Consider the following 26,112-nt stretch of genomic DNA (forward strand, 5'->3'; position numbering starts at 1 on the left):
ATCGCAAAAAAAAACCCCACTCACTTCAAGTGAAATTAAAACAGGGTACACACTTAGTCAAAGGAATTCCGACCCTAAAGGCTTTAGGCAACATGTGGAGACATATTATAGCAGAGAGAAGTAGTTCTGAGAGAAATATTTCACCAGGTCTTTGGCATTGACTAAATATATAGATATAGATATAGATATTCCTTGGTTCTCTATTGTATTTCTCTGGTCAGAGGTGGTCATGCTGATACTTGCATTTGTCATTTTTAGCCATTTGGTTTTTTTATTTTTAAGCCATTTTGAAGCCATTGGAACAGAAAAGCAGTCTAAAAATACTAACATAATGTAACTACTAGATTACATTAAGGTATAATTACATACACTCTACAGGGTTGCTTCTCCCCTTCCCCCCATAAAGACAAGAGATGTGTGACATTTTACTGTTTTTTCAATCTTTGTTGGAAGCCACCCAGAGTGGCTGGGGAAGCCCAACCAGATGGGTGGGGTACAAATATTATTATTATTATTATTATTATTATTATTATTATTATTATTATTATATCATAATCATCATCACAGGACTGCAATGTGTAATATTGCCAATTCTTAAACTCAAATTCTGGCTACATTTTTTCAGTCCAAAGTCAAAGCTGTGTACTCGCAGTGGGTCTGGCTATAGCTACCGCCTATAACCTTCCCTAAAGTTAAACAGCATATTTGACTTGCATACAGTGAAATGAATCTCTTAGATTTAATTCTAGAATAGAGAGACAAGTAGTTAGGTGCTGTTTGCTCATTGTTTCTTAGGGGAAAAAACACTGCAAAGATTTACCAGCAGAACTGATCATCCTAATTTAGGGGGGAAAAGCTATTTGTACCAGAACTGTACCTGATTGTGGGATGGAGGGGGGAGCAGGATCACACCAGCATTATAAAGTCTTATTTTAAACATTTAGTTGTACAATGTTTAATGTATAAGATCAGTTTTAGTTCCCTGTGGATTGTTAAAGTGTTCAAGACTCCTGCATTTACTTCTGGGACAAAGAGTGAGCAATTGCATTTCTTACATTTTATGAATTACTGTACAGTTCTTCCAATTTCTTTCTCAGATCAAAGTACAACTAATCAATGGGAAACACAGTCAAACAGAGAGGGAGCCTCCCAATTTCTTTCTTTTCTTTTCCTGATGGACTGCAACTCCCACCATTGCTCACTAATAGCCATGCTGTCTGGGGCTGGGGAGAGCAGGAGTTCAACAATATTTGGATGGCTGCTGGTTCCCCCTTCCAGTACTATCGTTAATGTGTTTCCCATTGGTTTGCCCTGCTTTTATGTTAAACAGCAGTTTTCAAGAACTGTACGGCAACTCACTAACAATGAGAAACACTCTCCTTCACTTGTCCCAGGAGTAAAGGCAAGAATTTGCAGGCATTTGTATGCAATGTTTTCATCTACTTTTCTGCATCCACTGTTGCATGAGATTTTCTAGGGTGGAAATAGTTAACAAGCCCAATGGCTTGTACCAGAAGCCTTTAATGTGTTACTGCTTGTGAAATTTATGCCTAGCTTAAGTGGTTTCTTCCCTTTCTAAATGCTTCCTGTGGCCGCTGTCACAGTGTTCCATTGCGCCAGAAGCGGTTTAGTCATGCTGGCTGCATGACTTGGAAAGCTGTCTGTGGACAAACGCTGGCTCCCTTAGCCCGAAAGTGAGAGGAACGCCGCAACCCCATAGTCACCTTTGACTGGACTTAACCGTCCTGTGGCTATAATGCAATCATGTGGCAATGTATGTGCTTTACATGGTGGTTTTGGCTGGTAGCTCTGAAGCTGTTAATCTACTTATATATTTCCTCCAAGAAGCTCAAGGTAACATAGTTCTCTCCTGTACGGTAAGTTAGCCTGAGACACAGTGGCCCAATCTGCGTCATATATTTAAAGCAACATCATATGACTTTGAATAGCCATGGCTTCTCCAAAGAATCATGGGAAGTGTAGTTCATTAAGGGTGCCGAGAATTGTTGGGAGACCCCTATTTCCTTCACAGAACTACAATTCCCACAGAACTGGGAAGAGGGATTCTTAAACCACATTGAAAATTGTAATTCAGTAACAATGCTGTCTAGTCTCCCTGCAACAAACAAGTTATCTGGGTATAGTCATAAAGAAGGACACCAGTATTATTCACTAAGGATATAGGTGTGGAAATCAACCCACCATTTCGCACACCACTTAACAAAGAGAAATATGATAGTTTATTTATAATTAGTTATAAATACAGTGGTGGCACCACTGTACTGAGACAATACACTGGGGCTGGATCAACATTGATCATAAAAATGTTATTAACTAATGTTATGTGTGGAAGTGTATGGAAGTGAGAGCTGGACCATAAAGAAGGCTGATCGCCGAAGAATTGAAGCTATTGAATTATGGTCTGGAGGAGACTCTTGAGAGTCCCATGGACTGCAAGAAGATCAAACCTATCCATTCTGAAGGAAATCAGCCCTGAGTGCTCACTGGAAGGACAGGTGGTGAAGCTGAGGCTCCAATACTTTGGCCACCTCATGAGAAGAGAAGACTCCCTGGAAAAGACCTTGATGTTGGGAAAGATGGAGGGCACAAGGAGAAGGGGATGACAGAGGACGAGATGGTTGGACAGTGTTCTCAAAGCTACCAGCATGAGTTTGACCAAACTGCGGGAGGCAGTGGAAGACAGAAGTGCCTGGTGTGCTCTGGTCCATGGGGTCACGAAGAGTCGGACACGACTAAACGACTAAACAACAACAAGTGCAGCTTTGTGGTTGAACAGGAGCTGATGGAGTGATTTTTCCTTCCATTGATGCCAATGGGACAGAAAAGGGTGGGAGCCTCCCTCTACCATCTTCCTGCAGTCTTAGACAGAGGGAGCCAGCTGGGCTTTATAGCATTTTTTGCAGCACTGTACAACAACAATGTTATATAACTCTCAATGCAGTTTTCCATTGTCAAAAGCTCCCTGCTCTACAGCACCCTCTGGTGTCACATTTTTATAACACATTTACAACCAACCAGTGTAGATTCGCTTTGCAATCTAACAATATATAAGTTAAGGAATAGTGCATACGTTCTGGGGCATGCCACACTAATTTCTCTCATGTGCTGCTTCTGTAAGGATTCTCCCATAAATGTGCAATTCTCCCACTATTAAAAAAATGTGCCATCTGTAAGCTAAATTTTTAGAACGAATTTTCATATTCCAGCCTTAAACATATCACAGCCTGCCTTGATGCTTCAGGATGGGTATGTATGTATGTATGTATGTATGTATGTATGTATGTATGTATGTATTTTGCTTGCTTGCTTGCTTGCTTCATTGCCTAAAGACTTTCTCTGGTAACTGTGTAATGTGGCTCCTCTCCTGGGTATGCTCTGTGAACCTAGATCACTACTTGTTCAATAATTTTTGGGTTGCACAAAATACCCAGTTAAAAGGAAGATGTTCATTCATAATGGAATGCCCAGAAACAGAGCTCCTGTAGTTGTTGTTTTTTAAAATTGCCCTCCAAGATTATAAATCAAGCTCCATCAGACTGATAGGTTTGCATTTATGTATTTATTTATTTATTTATTTATTTATTTATTTATTTATTTATTCATTCATTCATTCATTCATTCATTCATTCATTCATTTATTTACAACATGCCTTAAGTTTAGTATTTTGCCATCTAAGGCTATAAATCAAGCACCATCAGATGATTACACATCTGCTTATTTACAATGTGCCTTTGCATTGACAAGGCACCATATGTAATTTAGAAATCTCAGAATAACTGTGTTAAAGATCAAGAGCATTGATTCACAGAATTTCTTAGGCTGGATTCAAAGAAAAGCGGGGAGGACTTTTCAAAGTAAATCAAGCTCCTTGTTCCTTTCCACCCACCTAGTTTTACAGTGAACCAATCTGCTGAGCAGTATGTGGAAAGGAAAGACTTGAGCCTGGGGTTCTTAAACATATGTAGGAGGGAAATAGCAGTGCAGTTGTAATTTTTGAGACAGGAAATGCAACCAAATTTAAGGAGCAAGCACTAGCTGACAATGTGATTTTGTTTGTGTTCTTGTTGGTGGCAAACACTGCCCCACTCTAGTTGCATTCAGCTATTGCTTAGGTGCCAAAAATCAGAACTCTTTAGCTGCTCAAAAAAGGATGGGTAAAACAGCCAGTTTTGTTTTTTCTATGTTTCTCTTTTTCTTTCTTTCTTAAATTCAGTTCTTCACATTTCCACATCAGTTTGTGATTATTATTATTATTTAAAAATGTCAAAAGAAAATCCATCAGTATTTTAGTGCCAATGCACCCAACTAACATTGTACACTATTTCCACCATCAATTGAGAGGTGGGCACCTCCTTCCTGCCCTGGTTGTATCTTCTTGTTTCAGGCAGGCAGCAAACCCAGTAAACCTGTGCATACTTTTCACTTCGCTGGCCTATTGATCTGGAATCTTCCTTTCCATCTCAGTTCACCAGGAATAGGTGGGTTAGGAGAGAAGGATTCTTGGCATGCAGGCATGCTTACACCTGAAAACCGGGTGACAGCATCAAAATACATGAATATTCTTCATTGTGACATAGTGCGTTTTAAAGGGATGAGTACAAAAGATAGTTGTAGCAGTTCTTCTGTTAGGAAGTGCAAAAACTGTGCAGGATGAAAGTTGATTGTCCTCTCTGTCCCAAACAAACATTTTGAAGAGTTTATGTGGTAATGATCTAACCTCCTCTCTTCCATTCTTCTCTCTACAAATACAAATGAGCAGGCACCATTTGAGACATCAATAGTATTGCTTCTCAGGAAGGAAAAAAGCATTTAGCTATGAAATTTACTTCAAAATCCACACAAAATCACAGCAGAAAAATAAGACATATAATAATTGACACCTATTCTGTGCCCTTTTAGCCATATACTCACTATGTTATGGTAATTTTTTAATGTCGGTATTTAGGATAGGTTGAGAGAGTTATAAACAACAGGTGAAGAATGATGGGAGCTGGAAATGGTTTTATTTATTTTTATTTTACTATAAAGGAATGCTGCTTTTTAATTGGACAGACTATTCTTCTGCTTCCTTCACTGCAATACCAGGCTGCTTCATAGCCTCCAAGCACTTCAAAATATACTACTCTGCACTCCCTCACCATGTGAAATGTCACAGTTAAAAGAGCATTAAGTAATACCTGCTGCTCTCTGTGTAATCTGTGTTCCTGCTTCAGAAAGGGTTGCTATGCAAAACCTAGCAGGAATTGCTTAAACACAGCCCTGCAACTCTTACCCAGTTTTCTATCTTATCTATGGGCAAACAGAAGAAACTTAGGGTGTGACCAAGCTATCACTCCTATCAGGGTTGGTGCTCAAGTCTCCTGAGCTGGCCCAAATCTTTGTATATTTCCCATACTTAACCACCCTGCCCCTGCCCCCGCCTTCCCCCGCCCTGCCCCCACCCCGCCCCCAGTTTAGGACTGAGGGTCCAGGATCCCACCCTCCCTTAATAAACACTGAATTTTAACAATTGCTCCTGCGACCAACATAATACAATGCATGAAAGGAATGCAAATCGCCTCCCCTTGCTCCATTCACTTGTATGGAACAGGGGGAAGAAGTTGCAATTAAGGAAACCATTGATAAGGTAAGCCTCTTGACCCCACTATCAAGGTAAGGCTGGGGAGAAGAAACTATTGGAAAGTAAACCTCCATTTGTTCATGTATCCAATCCAGAAATGAGGTGATGCGACTGTAGACCCCTGGTTTATTTTCTTCCGCACAGCCCACCCCAAAGCTGGTTGTTCCTACCAGCTTCCAAGTATTCCGATCTTCGCATACCAATGGTCCCCCACTGTCTCCCTGAAAGAGACAGGAAAACAAGCTTTTGTCTGGATCTCAAAAAGAAACAGGAGGGAGAGCTGCTAATAACATTTAAGCTAGCAGAAGTTACAGTAGTCATTCAAAAACCAATTAATGGAACCATGGAGAAAGGCTGCAAATGTCTTGACTTGCTTTGAGGGTTGTCATTCGGCAAACCAGTGTACCTGGATGTAAGTTTAGGATTTTATTTAAATCACTCAGCAAGTACAAATGAATGCCCATCTCCCCTTCTCATTGATTCCCTCAAATGGATTATATTTTATTGAATGGATGAAAAGATTTTTAACCTGCCCTTCATTGTATGATACCCACAAGCAAGCTACTCCCTTACTCATTCCAGTTTTTCTAATAACTGGAATTGGGCATTATAAGCATATTGTGCCAGTACTTTGTTATCTTCATTGGCTCCCAGACTGCTCCTGGGCCCGATTTAAAGTGCTGCTTTTGCCTCTAAGGCCCTTTACATCTTGGGATATTGGTGGTATCTTCACCACCACCAGATTGTTCAGTTAAGACAGTCAACTTTAAGAAATGCCCCTACCTGACATGTGTCTATGCCTCCTTGTAAATAACCTGCGCAGAGCATTGATGAAGCCACAATTCCCCCATAGACCTCTCTGTGGTTGCACACTTTGTTAGAGATCAAAGGGACACCAGCATATTTCAGAATCTCTGATGTATCACCTGTTCCAAGACAGAAGTTAAATTCTCCATTTCAGGGATAGCAAAGATATGGCATCTTAAAAAGTGATTAGCTCTTACTTTTTAAATTCATTTAAAACAAAAAACAAAAAACTTTCCTATAATTTCATATATTTTATTAATGCCAGCCAATCAATGCTGCATTTAGTTTTCTTTAGAAATACAGTGGAACCTCGGTTTTCTAGCGTCTCGGAAGTCGAACGTTTCGGCTTTCGAATGCCAAAAGCCCAGAAGTAACTGCTTCGGTTTTCAAATGCTTTTCAGAAGCCGAACGTGCCACGCAGCTTCCATTTTGAGTTCCCCTATTGTACTGAGGGTTCCCTATTGAGTTTTCGGTTTTTGAACATTTTGGAAGTTGAACGGTCTTCGAGAACGGATTCCGTTCGAAAACCAAGGTTCCACTGTAGTTGAAACATTTGTTCAATCCTATACATTTTTTTTTTAATATTAAGGAATTCCCAAATCTACCCAGAAATTCTTTAAGACTTTGTAGAGATCTTAGCTGGGCTTAAGTCTCACTGAAAGCAATCAAGCCAATATTATTGGGTAATATCCAATTTTAGTCCAATTCAGAGTAGACCCATTATTCTGACTATTATTGGATATCAACCACTGTGGGGCTCCTTCTCACCCCTAGCTGATAGATGTGAAGAAGAGAAGTCTCTGTACATGACACCTTACTTCACATCTGGTAGTACCTCCATTTCCATATTTTGGTCAGACTGGAATTTTTCTGCTTATGGGAAAGTATTTATTAAGTGTATCTCTTGAATTCATTGTTCACACATAGCAAATTTTCAGTTGTCAAAAAATACATTGTTAGATTTAAATGCTAAAATACTCGCCTCCTTCTTCTGCAGCTCCCCATCCTGATATCCAACACATTTTCCCCTCTGGAAAATGTTCTCCATAATTAGGAAGACAAATTGGCTCTATATTACCTGTGTAAAAAGAAATACCTGCTCTCCAAACTAGCAGTTTCATAATACATATTTTTGATAGTCATGTGAGCTTGTTTATATATCTCAGTTTTCCTTCAGAGATTTCAGAGCAACTTCAATATGGTCTCCAAGTGGCCTCCAATCATAGCTGTCAGTGTTTCCCTTTTTTAAAGGAAATTCCCTTATTCTGAATAGGATTCCTCGCAAGAAAAGGGAAAAGTTGACAGCTATGCCTCCCAATATAGGTAGTGTCAGGTCCAGACAAAGTCTGAATACACACTACACCTTTAAAGCACATCTAAAGCACATTCTCTTCCTCAAAGGATTTTGGTCCTCGTAGTTTAGCCTACACAGGGTAACAATTCCCAGCAACCCTTAATGAATTACAGTACCCAGAATTCATTGAGGGGGAAAATATGCTTTGTATGTGCTTTAAAGATATAGTGTGTACTCAGCCTGACATGCCTTCAGCAGTAGAATTGCGTAATGTGCCTTGACTCCCATCATCTATATTGTATTGCACTTATGGAGGTCAAGCCGTTGACATTCAGCCAAAGCCTGAACTGATGACTGTTCAGAAGATTCATTGTGGCCAATAAGCAACTCTAAAGAGGCAACAAGGAGTGGGAGAGAGGAAGTTCCATGTATTGATCTGAACTAACCATCCAGTTAATTTGCTACTGTATAACTTGATAGAGCATACAGACTAGCATTGTAGTTCTCCATTTCCATGAAAATGCACCTCAAATAAAAACACCATACTGGAAATGTGTGCATTCAAGCTTGCTCCCCCCCCCTTTTTGGGTTATTCACTCTACCTCATCATATAAATAATGGGTCTGTTTGTGGTGCATTAGCTTATGCTAGAACAAGGAATATGTTCCTCAGCATTTTAAATAAATATACTGTGGGTTTTTCTATTTGTGGAAACAAACCCATGGGTCAAAATAAGTGCTCTCCATTCCAGTATTCTTTGGGAGGTTCAGCCCATCCTCATGACAAGGACTCCAAGTACATGGATGAACTACCAGTGATTGCAAATACAAATTTGGGGAAAGAGCTGTAGCTCAATGCAGAGCACATACTTTGCATGTGGAAAGTTAAGCCACAACGTATCTCTGAATACCAGTTGTGGAGAAACACCAGCAGAGGGGGGTTATGGTGTTCATGCTGTATTTATGGGCTTCCCAGAGGCTGCTATGGGTAGCAGAATATTAGCCTTGATGGACTTTTAGTCTGGTCCAGCTGGGCTGTTCTTACAGAGCCTCTTGCTTAACTCTGTTGGTACTTAGGACCAAACTAGATATGACATTGTTCACACAATTTATTTCCCTTATAAACAAAATTATGGGCAACCTTTTGAGGACACCACTGTGGGTATGATAAAACTGCTGTGGTCCATGGACCACCAACTGGTCACTCTTCATTGAGGTAACCGGATGCATTCTTTATGCTTACAGTCCTCCCTATCCACATGCAGAGTGCTTTTTTTTAACTTGCAAGGGTTCCACATTCCTTCATACGAATAGAAGGATGACTTCAGGATCAGCACAGATCCTGAAGTCTTTGTTATTCTGAGAGCAAGAGGATTCGCACTCCAAAAAACCTGGGTGTGTATTTTAGTGTTGCTGACATGCCAAGAAAACAAGTAAATCAGGTTGCTATGTGGGATGGCTCATATTGTCGGATCATTTACTTATTCATTAAAAAAAATGTACACAGCGATTTTTTTAAAAAATGATGCAGTTTACAACTATACAAACATAATAAAAGACACATAAAAATTAAAATCAGAAATTATTGTTATCTCCATTAGGCATCATTGTGGGACTGCTGGTTCTTGATTCAGATTACCACAGATTAATATTATATTTTTAGTGACAGTAGTAATTAATTCTAAGTTTAAATGCGGAACAAGAGGGGAAAGAGAAAGAAATAGCAACAGATTCAAAATTACCATTTAGTGCAAGTGGTTTGGCCAGCCTAATCAATGCTATATCATTCTTCATTGTTTTGGGTTTATAATTTTTATGGTATATAATTTTGTCCACTAAATATGGATTAGCAGGGCCTTCTTCCAGTATTACAAAGCCCGCATACACACTCCAAGCTCTTGGGAAGTACAAACTGAAACAAAGACATTAGAAAGAGAAAGGTTTAGTGGCTTCCAACATTTAAAATCATTTGCCAAACCTGTATGACACATTTTTGGCCTCAGTGCTAAATCCATTCTGGCACAAGAAGTCATTTCCAGCAATGACAGAATTACACTAAGATTCATATTTCCAGAAATCATGTATAATTATAGCAGCTTGTTAGGATTTTTTTATACTCATCAGTGTTCAGCCATGATTAATTTCAGATCTGAAACCAATGCTTATTAGTATCAAATATTTAATAAATCAGTTTCTAATGCCCAGCTTGCCAGTAAAACATTTATTCTTGTTTTTATCTGTAAAATGCCTTGAGTCCATGTCAGGGGAAAAGGCAGGCTATAAAGTAGTAGTAGTTGTAGTAGTACCCTGCTGATTTCATTTTTTTCCTTCTAATGATGCATCCAATCCACCTATTGACATTAATTTGGTCAGTGCTGCACCTGTAATCCTCTGCAGTCTGCTTCCTGAGGAATTTGTTGTTGCAATCCTTCATTGATAGTGCTTTTTATTTTATTTTAGTCTTTTTAAAGGTGTTCCTCAGTGTGTACCATTACTAGGTTGGAAGGATCTGACCATTTCAGTTCTCTCAGTTTCTCATTTTTCCAATCTTGAATTCAGTTCTCCACATTTCTGCAGAAATTTTTGAACCTTGCTGTAAAAAACCTCATGAAAATGTGAACTGAAATTAATTTCTCCCCAGGCCCTAACATCTGTACCTGTTCATATTTAACCGCATCTCTTATTGCAGAAGCTAAAACTGATTTTTCATGACCTTCCTGTGTCAAGAAATTGCCCTTCTTTTTCCTAGCATAGTATTGTGCCCTTTACACATCTCAGTAGTGACTAATAATAATAATAATAATAAATTATTTATACCCCACCCATCTGTTTGGGTTTCCCCAGCCACTCTGGGCAGCTCCCAACAGAACATTAAAAGCACAATAAAACATCAAACATTAAAAACTTCCCGAAACAGAGCTGCCTTCAGATGTCTTCTAAAAGCCAGATAGTTGTTTATTTCCTTGACATATGACGGGAGAGCGTTCCACAGGGCAGGCACCATCACCAAGAAGGCCCTCTGCCTGGTTCCCCGTAACCTCATATCTCACAGTGAGGGAACCGCCAGGAGGCCCTTGGTGCTGGATCTCAGTGTCCGGGCTGAACGATGGGGGTGGAGACGCTCCTTCAGGTATACAGGACCGAGGCCGTTTAGGGCTTTACAGGTCAGCACCAACACTTTGAATTGTGCTTGGAAAAGTACTGGGAGCCAATGTAGGTTTTTCAGGACCGGTGTTATATGGTCTCAGTGGCCACTCCCAGTCACCAGTCTAGCTGCCACATGTGAGAAACGTTACTACGGCTTCACTCCCTGGCACTGGTGCGTCATTTTAAAACCTGGCCACTATGTGGGCAGGACACTTACTTCACAACTGTGGCCCAGCTAGGATAGGGATCAACAATTGGTCGGGAACAACCACCACAATAGGTGTCTGTGGTGCAAAAACATGGTGAACGAGACAAGGCACTTACTCATAAACACAGTGGGCTGCTGTTACAATCCACCAAGGGGTGATGATAGATCCACCACACAAATGATATCCTTGAAACTGAAGGCTGGCTTGCCATGGCCATTGCTGGGGCATCGACGCATTTCCTCCCACTATACGGGGGGCATACCTGGACCGAGCACCACACGCTGTAGAAAAGGAAAAGTAGCGTCACTGGAATCACTAGTGAGGAATCCTTATCTGGACAAGCTGTACATACAGAGGTGTACCTAGGGTCCCTTGTGCAAGGAGCTGTATTGGTGCCCCTCCTGGGGAAAAGGCCCTTTAGCACAACAGCCACGTTAGAAAGTACTATATTTTACACAAGTACTTGAAGTGTCTGGAGTGAGGATGAGGTGAGGAGGAAGGGCAAAAAATTCACACACCTTTGTGCTGCAGTGTGAGGAGGATGGGAAACGTCTCCTGTGTTTGATCTCACCGTGACAGTGTTGGTGCATCACTACACACAAATACTTCATACACTCTATAGTCCAATAGGTGATTTTTTTGTGATAAAAAATAAACAAACCCAGGCCTGAGCCTCTAGCAGGGTCTGTTCTCGCTAACTCCTAGCTATGTCTCTGTGCACATATATTTTAAAGACCCAGTTCTTGAATTTAAGTCATGCTTAACTCAGAGAGACACATAAGAATATTCATGAGAAATATATTGTCTTACTTTGGGGGTGTTCCCAAATCACTCTCTCTTTTTCTCTAACTCATCTGCCAGTTCTCGCTTGTATAAGTTTTCTCTCCTAGTTGCTAAATTTTTATTTACAGAAAGGAGATACTTCTGAGAATTGCTGTCAAATTTCACCCACTGAAAGGTCTCCTGTACATGATTTGACCCCTGGAAATGAATTAGAGCCACTACCATGCTCTCAACTTGCATATTTCAACTTGCACAAATGAACTTTTAGCTTGCACATTCTCCCACAATTCTTGTTGTGAAACTGATGTTACATTCTGCTGTTTTTCAAAGCGCTTACCCAAACATTTTAGGATGATCACATAGCCTGAGGCACACTCTTCTCTGAAATGAAAAGAAGACAAAGTGATAGACCTGAATGCTTGCTACCTCTCTTTCCACTTCATCCATCAAATTAAATTGAGGTTCAATGTGTTAAGTCTAAAAGACATTAGTTGACTTTTTAGACTATAAAATCCTAATGATGGGAGACATGAATGGAGTTGTCTCAACAAACATGGATAAAGCACAGAGACAAGTGATTTCAAAAGAAGGGAGACTACCAAAGATCTTTTTCGAAATGACTGAAACAATGGACTTGATTGATATTTGGAGAATAAAGAATCCTCTAGAGAGAGAGGGAACCTTCTTCTCTGAAGCAAAAATGACATGGACAAGAATAGACCAAATCTGGATTTCTAGTAGTCTGGCGCCAAGAACAAAAAAAGTAGAAATATGTCCAAAAACGTGCTCCGACCATAATGCGGTGAAGATGGAGATGAAACTAACAACAACTGGATCCTTTAGATGGAGAATGAATGACACCCTATTTAAGGATGAAGAGATCCACAAGAAGGCCCTTAAAACATTAAAAGATTACTTTGAGATCAACAGGAAAACAGATGTGGAAAAAAGAATAATTTGGGACGCAAGTAAAGCCGTGATGCGAGGTTTCCTAATTCAACAAAATTCTATTAAGAGGAAGCAACAAAATGAGAAGAAGGAAAAAATTTTAGAAAAAATAAAAGAAGGAGAGAAGAAGTTGAGGTCTAAACCTAAATCCCATGAGATTTTGAGAGAAATAAAGTTCTATCAGATGCAGTACATGGAGCTTATGAACCAACAAATAGAATGGAAGATAAGGCAAATGAGACAAAGAACTTTTGAATCAGCGGATAAATGTGGGAAACTTCTGTCATGGCAATTGAAAAAAAGGCAGAAAATGAACACTGTAACAAGTTTAGAAATGGATGGAAAAATTATCCATAAACCCAATGAGATCAACAATTGTTTTCAAAGCTTTTTTAAGAAATTGTATGCACAAGGGCCAATCAACGAGCAAGAAATAGAAGAATTCATCAGAAAATACGGTTTACCAAAAATCTCAGAACAAAGTAAAAGGATCTTAAATGAGGAAATAACAGAACAAGAAATAGAGGGTGCCATTCAAAATATGAAATTGGGAAAATCACCAGGACCAGATGGCCTGACGGCCAAATACTACAAAATGTTGAAAGAATGGCTGACACAACCATTGAAGGAAGTTTGCAATGAAATTTTGAAGGGGAAAAAGGCACCTGAATCGTGGAAAGAGGCTTTCATCTCACTTATACCGAAAACAGAGACTGAGAAGAACCAGGTTAAAAACTACCGCCCTATATCTTTACTCAATGTGGATTACAAAATTTTTGCAGACATTTTGGCAAAAAGATTGAAAAGAGTTTTAGCAGAAGAGATTCATAAGGACCAAACAGGCTTTCTCCCAGGTAGACATATGTCAGACAATGTGAGAAACATTATAGATATTTTGGAGCTGCTGGATGTTGACATTAATAGGAAAGCAGTTTTGATTTTTTGTGGATGCGGAGAAAGCCTTTGACAACATTTGTTGGACTTTTATGAAAAAGAATCTCCAAGGGATGGGGGTAGGCCAAGGTTTTGAAAACGGTATAGGTGCAATATATTCTCAACAAAAGGCCAAATTAATTGTAAATAATGTGGTAACAGAAGAAATACCTATAGAAAAAGGTACACGACAGGGTTGCCCAATATCCCCTTTGCTTTTTATATCAGTCCTGGAGGTATTGTTAAACATGATTAGAAAGGACCAGTTGGTTAAAGGTGTTCAGGTCGGAGTTAGACATTATAAATTAAGAGCATTTGCAGATGATCTAGTATTGACTTTGCAACAGCCAGATACTAGTACTAAAAGAGTATTAGAATTAATTGATATATTTGGTCGAGTAGCAGGTTTTAAATTGAATAGACAAAAAACGAAAGTGTTGGAAAAAAATTTAACAATGGAAGAAAGAGAGAGTTTTCAGAATGAAACAGGCTTGGAGATAACAAAAAGGGTAAAATACCTGGGGGTAAACTTAACATCCAAGAATGTGAACTTATTTAAGGACAATTATGAAAAATGTTGGTCAGAAGTTAAAAAAGATCTGGAAATATGGTCAAGGCTGAAACTTTCCTTGCTAGGCCGAATCGCTACTATTAAGATGAATGTATTGCCTAGAATGTTGTTTTTATTCCAGACGTTGCAGATTGTGGACAAGATGGAATGCTTCAAGAAGTGGCAGAAAGATATATCAAAATTTGTCTGGCAGGGCAAAAAGCCCAGAATTAAATTTAAGATTTTAACTGACGCAAAGGATAGAGGGGGGTTTGCCCTGCCGGACTTAAGACTTTATTATGAATCAGCAGCTTTCTGCTGGTTGAAACACTGGCTACTTCTTGAGAATACTGACATTTTGGATCTGGAAGGGTACGATAATAGTTTTGGTTGGCATGCATACTTATGGTACGACAAGGTAAAGGTGTATAAAAGCTTTAAAAACCATATTGTAAGGAAAGCATTGTATAACGTTTGGATTAGATACAAAGATTTGTTGGAAAGTAAAACCCCTAGGTGGGTGTCACCAATGGAAGCTAGGGAAGTAAAAAAGCTTAATATGGATTCTAAATGGCCAAAATATCATGAGATCTTAGAATACGATGGTGAAAGGGTGAAACTTCAGAGTTATGAGAAACTAAAGCCTAAGGTCCGAGATTGGTTGCACTACCATCAAATAAATGAGACGTTTAAACAGGACAGGAAAATAGGATTTCAGAAAGAGAAGTCAAAATTAGAAACAGAATTGTTGGAACCCAATACTAAGAACTTATCAAAAATGTATAACTTGCTGCTAAAATGGAATACACAGGATGAAACGGTGAAATCAGCTATGATTAAATGGGCACAAGATATCGGTCATGATATTATGTTTGCTGACTGGGAACAGTTATGGACCACCGGTATTAAATTTACTGCATGTAATGCATTAAGAGAAAATATTATGAAAATGATCTACCGGTGGTACATGACCCCAGTCAAGCTTGCAAAAATTTATCATTTGCCTAATAATAAGTGTTGGAAATGTAATGAGACTGAAGGCACTTTCTACCACCTTTGGTGGACCTGCCCAAAGGTTAAAGCTTTCTGGGAAATGATCTATAATGAAATTAAGAAGGTCCTTAAGTGGACTTTTCCTAAGAAACCAGAGGCTTTCCTCTTGGGCATGGTGGGCCAAGCGGTGTCAAGGAAGGATAGGACTTTCTTTATGTATGCCACTACAGCAGCAAGAATTCTACTGGCAAAGTATTGGAAGACGCAAGAACTACCTACTCTGGAAGAATGGCAAACAAAGGTGATTGACTTTATGGGACTGGCCGAGATGACGGGCAGAATCCGGGACCAGGGGAAAGAGACAATGGAAGAGGACTGGAAGAACTTCAAAATATATCTTAAAAATAATTGCAAAATTGAGGAATGTTAGGATGTCAGGGGGTAAGAAGTAAAGAATTGCAGCAGTAAACAAAAAAACTTAAGAAACTTTTACGAAAGGGAACTAAGACAATGGACTTAAGGGTTGCTAAAGAATTATTAAACAAGGATGCAGGGATGGGGAGGTATGGGGAAGTCAAAGAAAGAAGGGTAAGAACCGATGAGTATGATGTGATACTGTTTTATATCGTTCTTTATTATATGTGTGGAAATTAATAAAAATTATTATAAAAAAAAAAAAAGTCTAAAAGAAAGAAAAAAGGAGCCCATTCTTAAAAGTATTCTTCCAGCTTCTGTTGCCTTTTCATTTTTATTTAAACTGTTCTAAATGTTTTCATATATGACATAGTATCATTGGTGGTATTTTTTGCTGATATTTAAAGATATGAGATTGCTTTGATTTTTTTTATAAGAAGCGATTTGTAAACAGAATTAAATAAATAAATAAATAAAGCACCCTTCCTTTGTATTGCTATGAGGCAATGGTTTTGAGGGGGGGCTCCAGGGGTCCTGTGCACTTTTCTTTCCCTTCCCACCCTCCCCCATTGCTGCACTGGTTGTTCACTCTTACACACACACACACACACACACACACACACACACACACGCCAGATGTTGGTGGGAAGGGGTAAAATGGGTCCCCATTTCTTTCTTTTGCGACACGGCGCTGTCATGCAAGCCGACAACATGGCAGCTCCTCCTTCTCCTGCTGCAGAGGGAAAGCAGCCCCTGGCCTATGGGGGTGGCAGGAAGCCAAGAAACCCCTGGCCATGGAAGCCAGGCTGCTGCGTGACACCTAGACATGATGTCAGCCCCCCCCCCCAGTCACTTTCCCAAGTCAGTGTGCCTGCCTGGTAAGCTGGGGTGGGGAGGAACAAACAGGCCCCCTTTTCCTTTCCCCCACCCCCAAACAAAAGAAAGAAAAAGGGACCCATTTTCCCTCCTATTGGCAAGGTGGTAAGACTGGAACAGTATTCTTCAGCCACCAAATGCCTGGGCAAACACGGATGTTTTCCAATACTTCCTGAATAATTACAGAGACAGCTGCACCTCAAAAGGGAGGGCATTTCACCACTGGGGAATCACCACTGAAAAGGCTCTGCCATGGGTCTAAGGGTATAAGATGGTGTGTACTGCATGGGTATAAGGGTATAAGATGGTGTGTACTGCAGTCCAGACCTACCAGCAGGATTGGGTGGGAAGAGTTTATATTTTAAAATTCATGTACGTATCTTTCTGTAATTTAGCATCTGAGACATACCGCAAGGATGTGGTGTTCTGTGGAGATGTCAGCTGATCGGCTGACAACCAATGATCTGCAGCAACAAAATGCCTCTGAAATGCTTCTTCAATAGCAGTCACTGGGTAGGCCCTCGAACTCACAAAGCTGTAAATAACAGGAATTGCCTTGAAAATTCAGCAACATTCTGAACATTTACTTCTTCTATCACATGGCTAGCCTACCTGGCTTGCAAATGTTAGGTGGCTTGCTATAAAGTTTTTTTATGGAAATATTGCAAATAGTTTTAAGGAAACCCTGTATTAAACTAATGGATAATCAATGAACACACACTAAAATCCCACTGTGGCTTCTGATGTATCATCCTGCTGTTGTTTTACTTATCCATTCACATTTATATGCTGCCTTTCTCTCATCATGGAACCCAAAGCAACATACACGTGGTTCCCTGGTGGTATCCTATCCAGCTGCTGACTGTCGTCAGAACATGCCAACCTGAGGCCAACCTTCTTGCTCATATTGCTTGAGTATAGCCCAGAATTAGAGTTTGGCATTTCCTCAAGAGGGAGTTAATGTTTTGGACATAATTGGGGATCTCTGTATCTGAATGAGATATCAGTCAACCAGGAGTGAACAACATGTTGCCCTCCAGATATTATTGGACTATAGCACCCATCATCTCTGACCATTCACCATGCTAACTAGAGTCCAACAATATCTGGAGAACTGCAGGTTGCCCATCTCTGCTTTGTTGCTTGCCACCCTCCAGCCGGGGTGTTTGTGTGCGTGAATGAAAAAATAGTTTGCACTATCTGAAGGGATGGAATCAGAGAGCGAGCTCAAAGTTGGCTGAAGGCCCCTTGTGTTGGAAATGTGGAACTGACATAGGGTAGCAGGCCTGCTGGTTTTAGGGCTGTTTGCTACTTGCCTCCCCTTTGACTCTACCTTTACATTTGTAAATGAAACATAGAGTCGCAATAAGTCTCCTGTGCCATCCTGTGTCAAAAGCAGGTGACACAGAGACAGCAACTTGACAGCAGTACTTGGCGAAGTACTGTTAATCCAATTTGTTTGTTTACATTTGTATGCTAATCACATAACACAAAGTTATATTTCCAGGGGCTTTAATGATTAATAGTGTTTTGTAGTAAATATGCACTTTCTGCAAAAATAAAAAATAATCAGCACTTTGCTGCAGAAACCACCTTGGTTTTTAGCACCTGGGTTGTATTTCAGAAAGCCAGGTGTAATGAGAGGGACTTCCCTTTTAAAGCAAGCAACAGTTTGACATACAAATCCTTCATTTCCATGTTCATTTCCTATGCAGTACCTTGAGATACCTAAGTATTTACATGTAACTCTTCCATAGGTTTCTTGCCAGTTTTCTGAACACACAGTCCTCCAGGCTCCGTAAGCAAACACTTGCAACACAGCCTTCTTGCCACTCAGTCTGACTGTGAGATACAGAGATACAGAGAAAGGCTGTAAATAGCTAATAAGCAAATGCTGTGACTGAATCAGTTTACTAATGTACTGTATCTCTCGAGATCCGATGAATTTTGGCATTGGTTTTTGTGCATTTGTTCCTATTTCATGCAATAAAGGTATTATTATTATTATTATTATTATTATTATTATTATTATTATTATTATTTACTTATACTCCACCCATCTGGCTGGGTTTCCCCAGCCACTCTGGGTGGCTTCCAACAGGAGATTAAAAATACATTAAAACATCAGTCATTAAAAACTTCCCTAAACAGGGCTTTATAACAAAATAGGTTATGAATGTAAAATAAAAAAATGCTATCTTGAAAACCCATGAAGGTTGAGATCTCCCCCCCCCTTACTCTGTTCCATAGAAGCCAAATCCTAGGGGTCAAGGTCCCTTCACACACACCCCAAAATTTTTTTTGATGGGCATTGCCATTTAAATGGTATGTGCACGCCACATCATGTGATCGATTATGCGGGACAGGCCTTACCTGGCTCTCCCAATATTTATTCAAGTTGGCACGCCTGCTCTGCTCATACTCTGCACTTGGAGTGCTTTCCAAAATATGGTACACGTGCCCTCAGGAGCAGGCAAAGAGTTTTTGAAGGGTAAACAGCAGAATTTGCTCTAGTTTACAAAAAACAATACTATTAAAACTACTCTCAAAGTATCTTCACCTGAGAATGGATACGGTTGTAAGACTAAACTCTCAAAAGCTTATGCAATTATGGTAAGTTTGGGAAACATTGTTCTAGAGAGGTAGCCATGTCAGCCTCTCGCAGCCAAAAAAAAAAAAAATGTGCCGTATTGTGGTGCCTTAAAGGTTGCCTCCAGAATTTGTCGATGGGATTCAATCACATACTGGGGTATAAGTCTGTGTCATTAAAATGGATTTAAGTTCACTGTCAAAACAAATCTGATTTTTTTTAAAAAAAGCACAAAGGACTTTTGTGGCTGGGAAACTGATAGGGAGCCACACTAAAAAGTTTGGGATAAATGACTGGTTGAAAGGAAACGATTTAACCGCAAGGAAATCAGGATGGATGCTTATTGTAGTATAACTTCCCCTCAAGCAATTCAGCATGAATGTTCAATAAAGCATAGTCATCATATGACTTCTGCGTAATCTTTGTACGAGCAAATCTTTGTGTGCTCAATAATCTGGAGAAGCCCAAAGATAGAGATGGGAGATAAATTCAATTTTCTTTACTTTTTCATAGAATCATATCATACAGCCACAGACTTGTAAAGTTGGAAAGGACCCCAAAGTTCATCAAGTCCACCCCCCTGTGATTTTTAATGAGAAAATACATAACTCGCACTTCTTGAACCAGTACGTGAACCAAAACACAGCCATTCCTCTAAATTTGCACCTCTCCCAATTTTGCAATGCTGTTCTCCAAATGATGTGTATACAACTGCCTATATTATGGAAAACTGCATATAAAAATGCATTAGTGAAAATAACATGCAAAAATACATTACAATAGGGGAAACTACATACAAAAATGTATTAGGAGAAATGTGCACTGAAATGCTGACAAATTTCAATGATTATTTTTAAAAAATCTGCAAACTGCTGTGGAAGTGTGGAGAATTGGATTTAAGATTGGGAAAAAATGAGAAAAGTAAGAGAAACAAAAATTGTCGGATTCATCCATCCCTACCCAAGGAATAACACATTTATTTGTGGCACAGCCATTCTGCCATTCCGCATAATTTCTGTTTCTCTACATGTGATCATGAGTGCTCTTGACCTAGAAATTGCCCTCAGTGTCCTGCCGTATTGAAAGGTAACAATAGTAACTTCTGTTCATGCAAAAAGAATGCAGCAAACAATGGTCAACCATGTTTTGTTTGGGAATATTGAATGGAATGTTTCAAACAGAGCTTGGATTTGGTTTTTAACAAAAAATATAAAAACTAAGTTTTGAGGGGAAGTAGCATGTGTAACCCAGAATCAAATCAAAGTTACCACATCTATACTCATCCTCTCCATCTCTACAGTTGAAGACTCCATCACATCTTGCTGTTTGGTCAATACATCTGAAGGACGACCTGCACCGAAATCCCCCAATGCAGTTGAAGTAAACTGACAGGATGAAAGGAAATCATATCAAGTTAATACGGCATATCCTTGGCTTGGCAGCAATATTATGATTATGATAATTATTAATTTATATACCACTTAATTGTAGCAAAGCCTCAAAGAGGTTAAGATATATTCCTTTAGATAAACATGCTGAAAGAAGGTTTGAAAGGGAATTTGTGAATTACAGACCTAAGATAGGGTTGCCATATTTCAAAAAGTAACATTCCGGACACAAAAGTTGTTAGTTTTGCTCAGAGTTGTTGACCTTTTTTGGCTAAATCTTTTAAAAGTGAAGTTTTTGAGCTATTTTAAAGAAAATTCACCAATATTTTGACTTCTGACATGGGTTGCCATATGCCAGGGTTTCCCCAGACGTTTCAGTGATTTCTGCCTGGGCATTCTTTCTGAATGCCGTAACCCTGTATGGCAACCCTACCTAAGACAAGATAGCATTGTCATACTGCCCCAAATACAGAAGCCAGCCTGACTGGCAGCTGAAATTTACATCAACGTTAGTGATCGAACAGTTTCCTCACCTGATCACTGCACTTGAGAGTGACAGTTTAGTTTAGAAGGCCTAGGGCAAGCTGTGAAGGATGTATGGGGGGGGGGGGCTCAGGAGTAATGGTGGAGACACCTCCATCATTTGTGGCATGAGATGAAACTTAGCCATGCTCATTCATTTCTATGGCTCTGCTCTGAATACCACCCCGTATTTCTCAGACTTGGTTGAACAGCAGATAATGGCACGTGATTGGCTGTGCTGGACCACCTGATTTCCAAGACCAAGAGGATTCTGGTCTGAAATGTTAAAAGTGTCCAGGTTCAAATTGCCATCACATTCATGCAGCTGTCCTGATGATGCAAACAGAAAGGAATTGATGCCTGGTCTGCAGAGCTCCATGCACCACATGAGCCTCTTGGGCTTACTAATTGGAAGGTCAGTGGTTCAAATCCCCGCGATGAGGTGAGCTCCCGTTCCTCTGTCCCAGCTCCTGCCAACCTGGCAGTTCGAAAGCACCCCAGTAGATAAATCGGTACTGCTGCGGCAGGAAGGTAAACGGCATTTCCATGCACTCTGGCTTCTATCACAGTGTTTCATTGTGCCAGAAGCAGTTTAGTCATGCTGGCCGCATGACCTGGAAAGCTGTCTGTGGACAAATGCTGGCTCTCTCAACCTGAAAGCGAGATGAGTGCTGCAACCCCATAGTTGCCTTTGACTGGACGTAACTGTCCAGGGGTCCTTTACCTTTACCACATGAATGCTGCATCCCAGAGTTCCACATGCACCACAGGTCTGAACCCAGTCACCATGTTGCACAGGCAGCTAGAGGTCAATCTCAGTACACTGGAAGTAATCATGTGAGTTGGTCCTAACTGATATGTTCTGGCAGCGTGCATTCTGTTGATTATGGCAATGACTTTATTAAATACCAGCTCTGTTTTATAGATCTCATGCTGAGGAGTTAAAGTGTGTGTGTGTATGTGTTTAAAATCAATAGGCAACCTTTGGCAGCATCCTATTCTCAGCAGGAGACTCATAAAAAATGCAGACTCTTGAATGGTTAGTTGAGAACCTAATAAATAAGTTATTTGGTACTCACCTCCCAGGCCAATGGCAACTGCTATGATTACAGTGAGTAATAAGGCAAGGATAAGTGGAAGCTGCCCGAGTGGAATTAAACCATGGCACGGAGGTGTTGAGATCTCTCCTGGAGTAATAAAAAAGCAAGAAACAACAACCTCTGAACAGGACATACAACATTAAGTTTTGCACTAATTATATTTAATAAAAATAGCATCAGCTGCATTCATTCTTTGATGTGCTATTTGATATTCTGATGCCCTGCATTATATATACAGGCAGCAACCATTTTAGGTGTGTCCAATTGATGTGCGAGTGCTGACACACAGGTCCTTTTGGACCCAGAAAAGGACAACATGGGGGCAGATTTCCGTACCGCTGTCATACCTTCCAGAATAAATATGGATCTGGGCATGTTTTCTTGGATTCCAACTCCCACCCTTAATCATGTTAGCCAGGGCTAATGGAAGCTGGAACTCAATAACATCTGAGGGGTCCCCAGCTCCCCAGCTCTGGTATAAGTCATTTAAGATTTCCCTAAATCTGGGGAGTTAAAATGAGGTTTGGGAAGAAAGGGCCCCTAATTTCCATCCCAGAACTTCTTCCATTCCTACCATTTTCATTTTCACCGGGATCTATTTTTGCTTGTTGCAGGCAGAACAATCTTTTGTAGAAAAAGCAGAGCTCAGATCCTGGCAGTTCATCTTCTACAACAGAGACAATTTCAGCGGATCCAGGACTGGAATCTATTTCTTCAACCTTAACCAACAGAAAGAGAGAGAGAGAGCACAAACACACACACTGTTAGACAATGCAAATTCAGGTCAAGTCAATTACCAAAAGAAGACTTTCGAAGTTTTTTCTTCTTGATGCAAGTACTCACACTGCTCCAGGAAAATATAGTTACTGAGGGTCAATTGACAACCCATTTTGCTTTTATTGCATGTGACCATTTAAGGAAATTTCCAATTGCCCTGGGAAGGGGCAAGAGATAAGCCTCCACACTTCCACACAATCTACTTTCCTGGTGCCTGTAATTTAGTAAGAAAAAACTTGATACATAGCTTCATGCCACATATCTAGCTAATGTCTAGTTTTGCCCTAAACTATGAATCATCAAGGTCAGAATCTCGCCTCTGCCATGAATGAACTCACTGGGTGATGCTTGGTGAGCCACACTCACTCAACCTTAGCCCCCACCCACAATCTGTAATATGGGGGATAAAAATACTGATTATGAAAAGCGGTGCATGCTATTAGATACAATGCGATGCGTTGCCAACATCTTACAGAATCTTTCCAAATCCCAGCTGTCTTGATTTTAGAGTTCAGAACATCAGCCAAGTTTGGCCCTTGGCTAGAAAACATTGGTCGATGAACTTCAAGGACTTAAAGTGTTGCTCTACTCTGTCTTTCGCTATTGCTACACTGTCATTAATTTGACTCCCAAAAAGAGTCACACAAATTACCGTACTCCATTAAAAGCCAAAGATCTTTCCTCGTGCCTTAATGCATCTGTAAACAACCCATTTAAATTAGGAATGCACACAGAATCCTCTCATCTGACTCACTGAGCCTTTTAAATTCAACAAAAGAACCTTTCATCCTGGCATTCCTGGTAGACATTATAGTGGAAGGAAGAGTGAAGTGTTCGTTGTAACAACTATTTATGGTCTAATTTGGTGGTGATTGTTTTCTCTCTTCCATAGGAAGGCTCTGTAATGATTCCCAATGAGAGGCATACATAGAAAGCACAGCTTGCATCAAACTGGAAAGCCCACCCCAGAAAGATTCAGGAGCAAACTATAGCCCTGTCAGCTGTTGCTCATAGATATTTCTTGCGGCACATATCCATACACTACTAATTAAGATTTTCCTGGCCTTAACTCAAACCAAATGCTCAACAAGTAGAACTTAGCCTCATGCACAATGTGTCGTGATAACAGAGAACAGTCACAGTGATCCAACATAGAATCAGGTGTGCTTTGTGACTCCACACAGGCCTAACTTCAGCCTATGTGGCCTATATCAAGTTTAGCCAATATGGTGCCTTCCAGAAGTACATGGACTGCTGTTTTCATCATCCCTGATCAGTGGCCATGCTAGCTGGACCTAATGAGAGCTAGAGTCATCTCGAGGGCACTGCATTGGCTACCCCTGGGCTAAATGAATGCAAATGGGAGGCAAGAGGCACTATGGTAGCAGAGTCTTCCCTAGGCTGAGCCCATTCATTCAAACATGTGCAGGAAGCCTCATGCATACACTGGTCATGCACCCAGAAAGCTCTCTACAAGCAGTCTGATGGTGGGATGTAAGCTGGAGGGTGGGAGAACCTGACACCACAATGCCAATATGCTCCTCCATCTAAGTATATTCATATAGTCCTGTTGGGACATTAGGAGAAGATGTTGCATTGTGGCCTGTGCCTTTTGGCATCTCTCAAATTCCCTTCCCCTACCAGTGACTATCTATAATCACCTCCCCTATTTTTGGAACTGTAGAGAAGAGTTTCCAGGATGAATTGTCCTAAAATCCTTATGAATTTCCACTAGGACTTTAAAAAATAAATAAATTCACAAACCGCTGTGGCAATGTGGAGAACTATTAGATGTCAGGGACTGGGCAGAGGAGGAGTGGTAGAGACCCCCCCAGCCTGACCCTTCCAGAGAAGGAGACAGTTCAAAATTACAATAGGGGTTTGATGAAGGGGAAAGCTGGTAAATAATGGGAGAGGAGGAGGAGAAGGAGGAGGAGGGGGGGGAAACAGCTTTTGGACTCAGTGTCTTTAGAAAGCATTCTAGTCCTCCCCCTCCTAGAACACAGTGGGCCTTGAAAGTAGGAGAACAAAGAGTCTAAGGCAAAAGGCCCTTTTCAGCACCAGTAGCGATGACTCATGAGGAAGTGGGAGCGATGGAGGGGGTGGGATTTCACTCGGAGCAACACCATTACTCCAAGAGACTGCAATTCTAAGCCTCTCTCTGTGAACATGGAATAAAAAGCATTGGTAAGAACTTCCCTTCTCTTATCAATTCCTGGCAACCTGCTGGGTGGGATGGGGTTGGATCCTCTGACACCTGGCAAAATGATTGGGGGAAAGGGAGAACTGAGATAAGTCAAAATTGGCATATTTGCCCATCCCTAACTATAACTCACATCATCGCTGACCAGTAGCTATGATGACCTGGGCTGATGGGTTGCTACCGGCTCCTCACCCATGGAGCGCAGGATGTAGTTTAACGATTGCACCAACACAGTACAGTCACTAGGAACCGCTCCTGTGCATGAGCACTTGAGATGGATGAGTTCTTACACCCCTACAATTCCCATTACAGCTTCGCTCCTGCCTCGTTCTTGAGAACCAACAACTCTAAAAGAAACAGCTCTTCAAAGTATGGGATGTGATAGAGAAAGAGGAGAGAAATGTTTGCCCTCCGCTAGGGATCCACTTACCATTGTTGCAAGACCAACTGCTTTCTCTGTTCATTATAAAGCTTAGCCAGCTAGAAAGCCTGCCATCCTCTCTGCAGATATTTTCATCCGGAATCACTAGCTGATTCATTGTAGCAGATGACATTATTACTGGCGTCAGTGTAATTCAACCTGTCCAAAGGTATCAGGTAGCCTAGAATGGCATCGTTCCAAGGACCAGGAAGGTAAAAAAGCAGCAATCGTTTTAATTAACTGTAATCAGTAACGTGGAAGTATAAGGCAATAATCTCTGACCATGTACGCTTGCCTTTTCTTTTCAGGCAAAACAGAAGAAACTGGTTATTTGGCTGGGACAGGTTGTCTTCATTAATTCAAAGGATCCTGCTTGTGGTGGAGCAAAGCACATCTTATAAGATGATCCCTAAATAAAATAACATTTCAGTAACAGAGAAGAGATGTTCTTCCAGGAATACTTGAAAGATAGCAGTGGCAGTTATTTAATTTGTCATACACATTGAACCAACAGAT

General features: G+C 40.4%; 1 protein-coding gene across 1 annotated transcript; it reads right to left on the reverse strand.

Annotated features, from left to right (window-relative positions):
* Nucleotides 1-3,676: 3,676 nt before the first annotated feature.
* On the reverse strand, nt 3,677-26,073 carry TMPRSS3 (transmembrane serine protease 3). Its single transcript, XM_079974641.1, has 12 exons — nt 25,606-26,073; nt 22,770-22,914; nt 22,175-22,282; nt 20,454-20,570; nt 18,314-18,437; nt 17,005-17,130; nt 12,219-12,262; nt 11,214-11,379; nt 9,485-9,654; nt 6,426-6,568; nt 5,711-5,863; nt 3,677-4,761 (listed from the first exon to the last, which is right to left on the reverse strand). The coding sequence occupies exons 1-12, from the start codon at nt 25,606-25,608 to the stop codon at nt 4,735-4,737; spliced, it is 1,326 nt and encodes a 441-aa protein (XP_079830767.1). The 5' UTR covers nt 25,609-26,073; the 3' UTR covers nt 3,677-4,734.
* Nucleotides 26,074-26,112: the final 39 nt, after the last annotated feature.

The sequence above is a fragment of the Podarcis cretensis genome (assembly GCF_951804945.1).
Source record: "Podarcis cretensis genome assembly, chromosome: 4".
Taxonomy (NCBI): Eukaryota; Metazoa; Chordata; class Lepidosauria; order Squamata; family Lacertidae; genus Podarcis; species Podarcis cretensis.

Bases quoted from the DNA above. Each gene is read 5' to 3' on its own strand.
- TMPRSS3 (XM_079974641.1), bottom strand. The intron at 22,283-22,769 runs GTAGGAATGGAA...TTATTACTCCAG, and splicing joins TCCCGGTGAAAATGAAAATG to GAGAGATCTCAACACCTCCG. The intron at 12,263-17,004 runs GTATGTCTCAGA...TTTTCATTTCAG, and splicing joins CAGAACACCACATCCTTGCG to AGAAGAGTGTGCCTCAGGCT.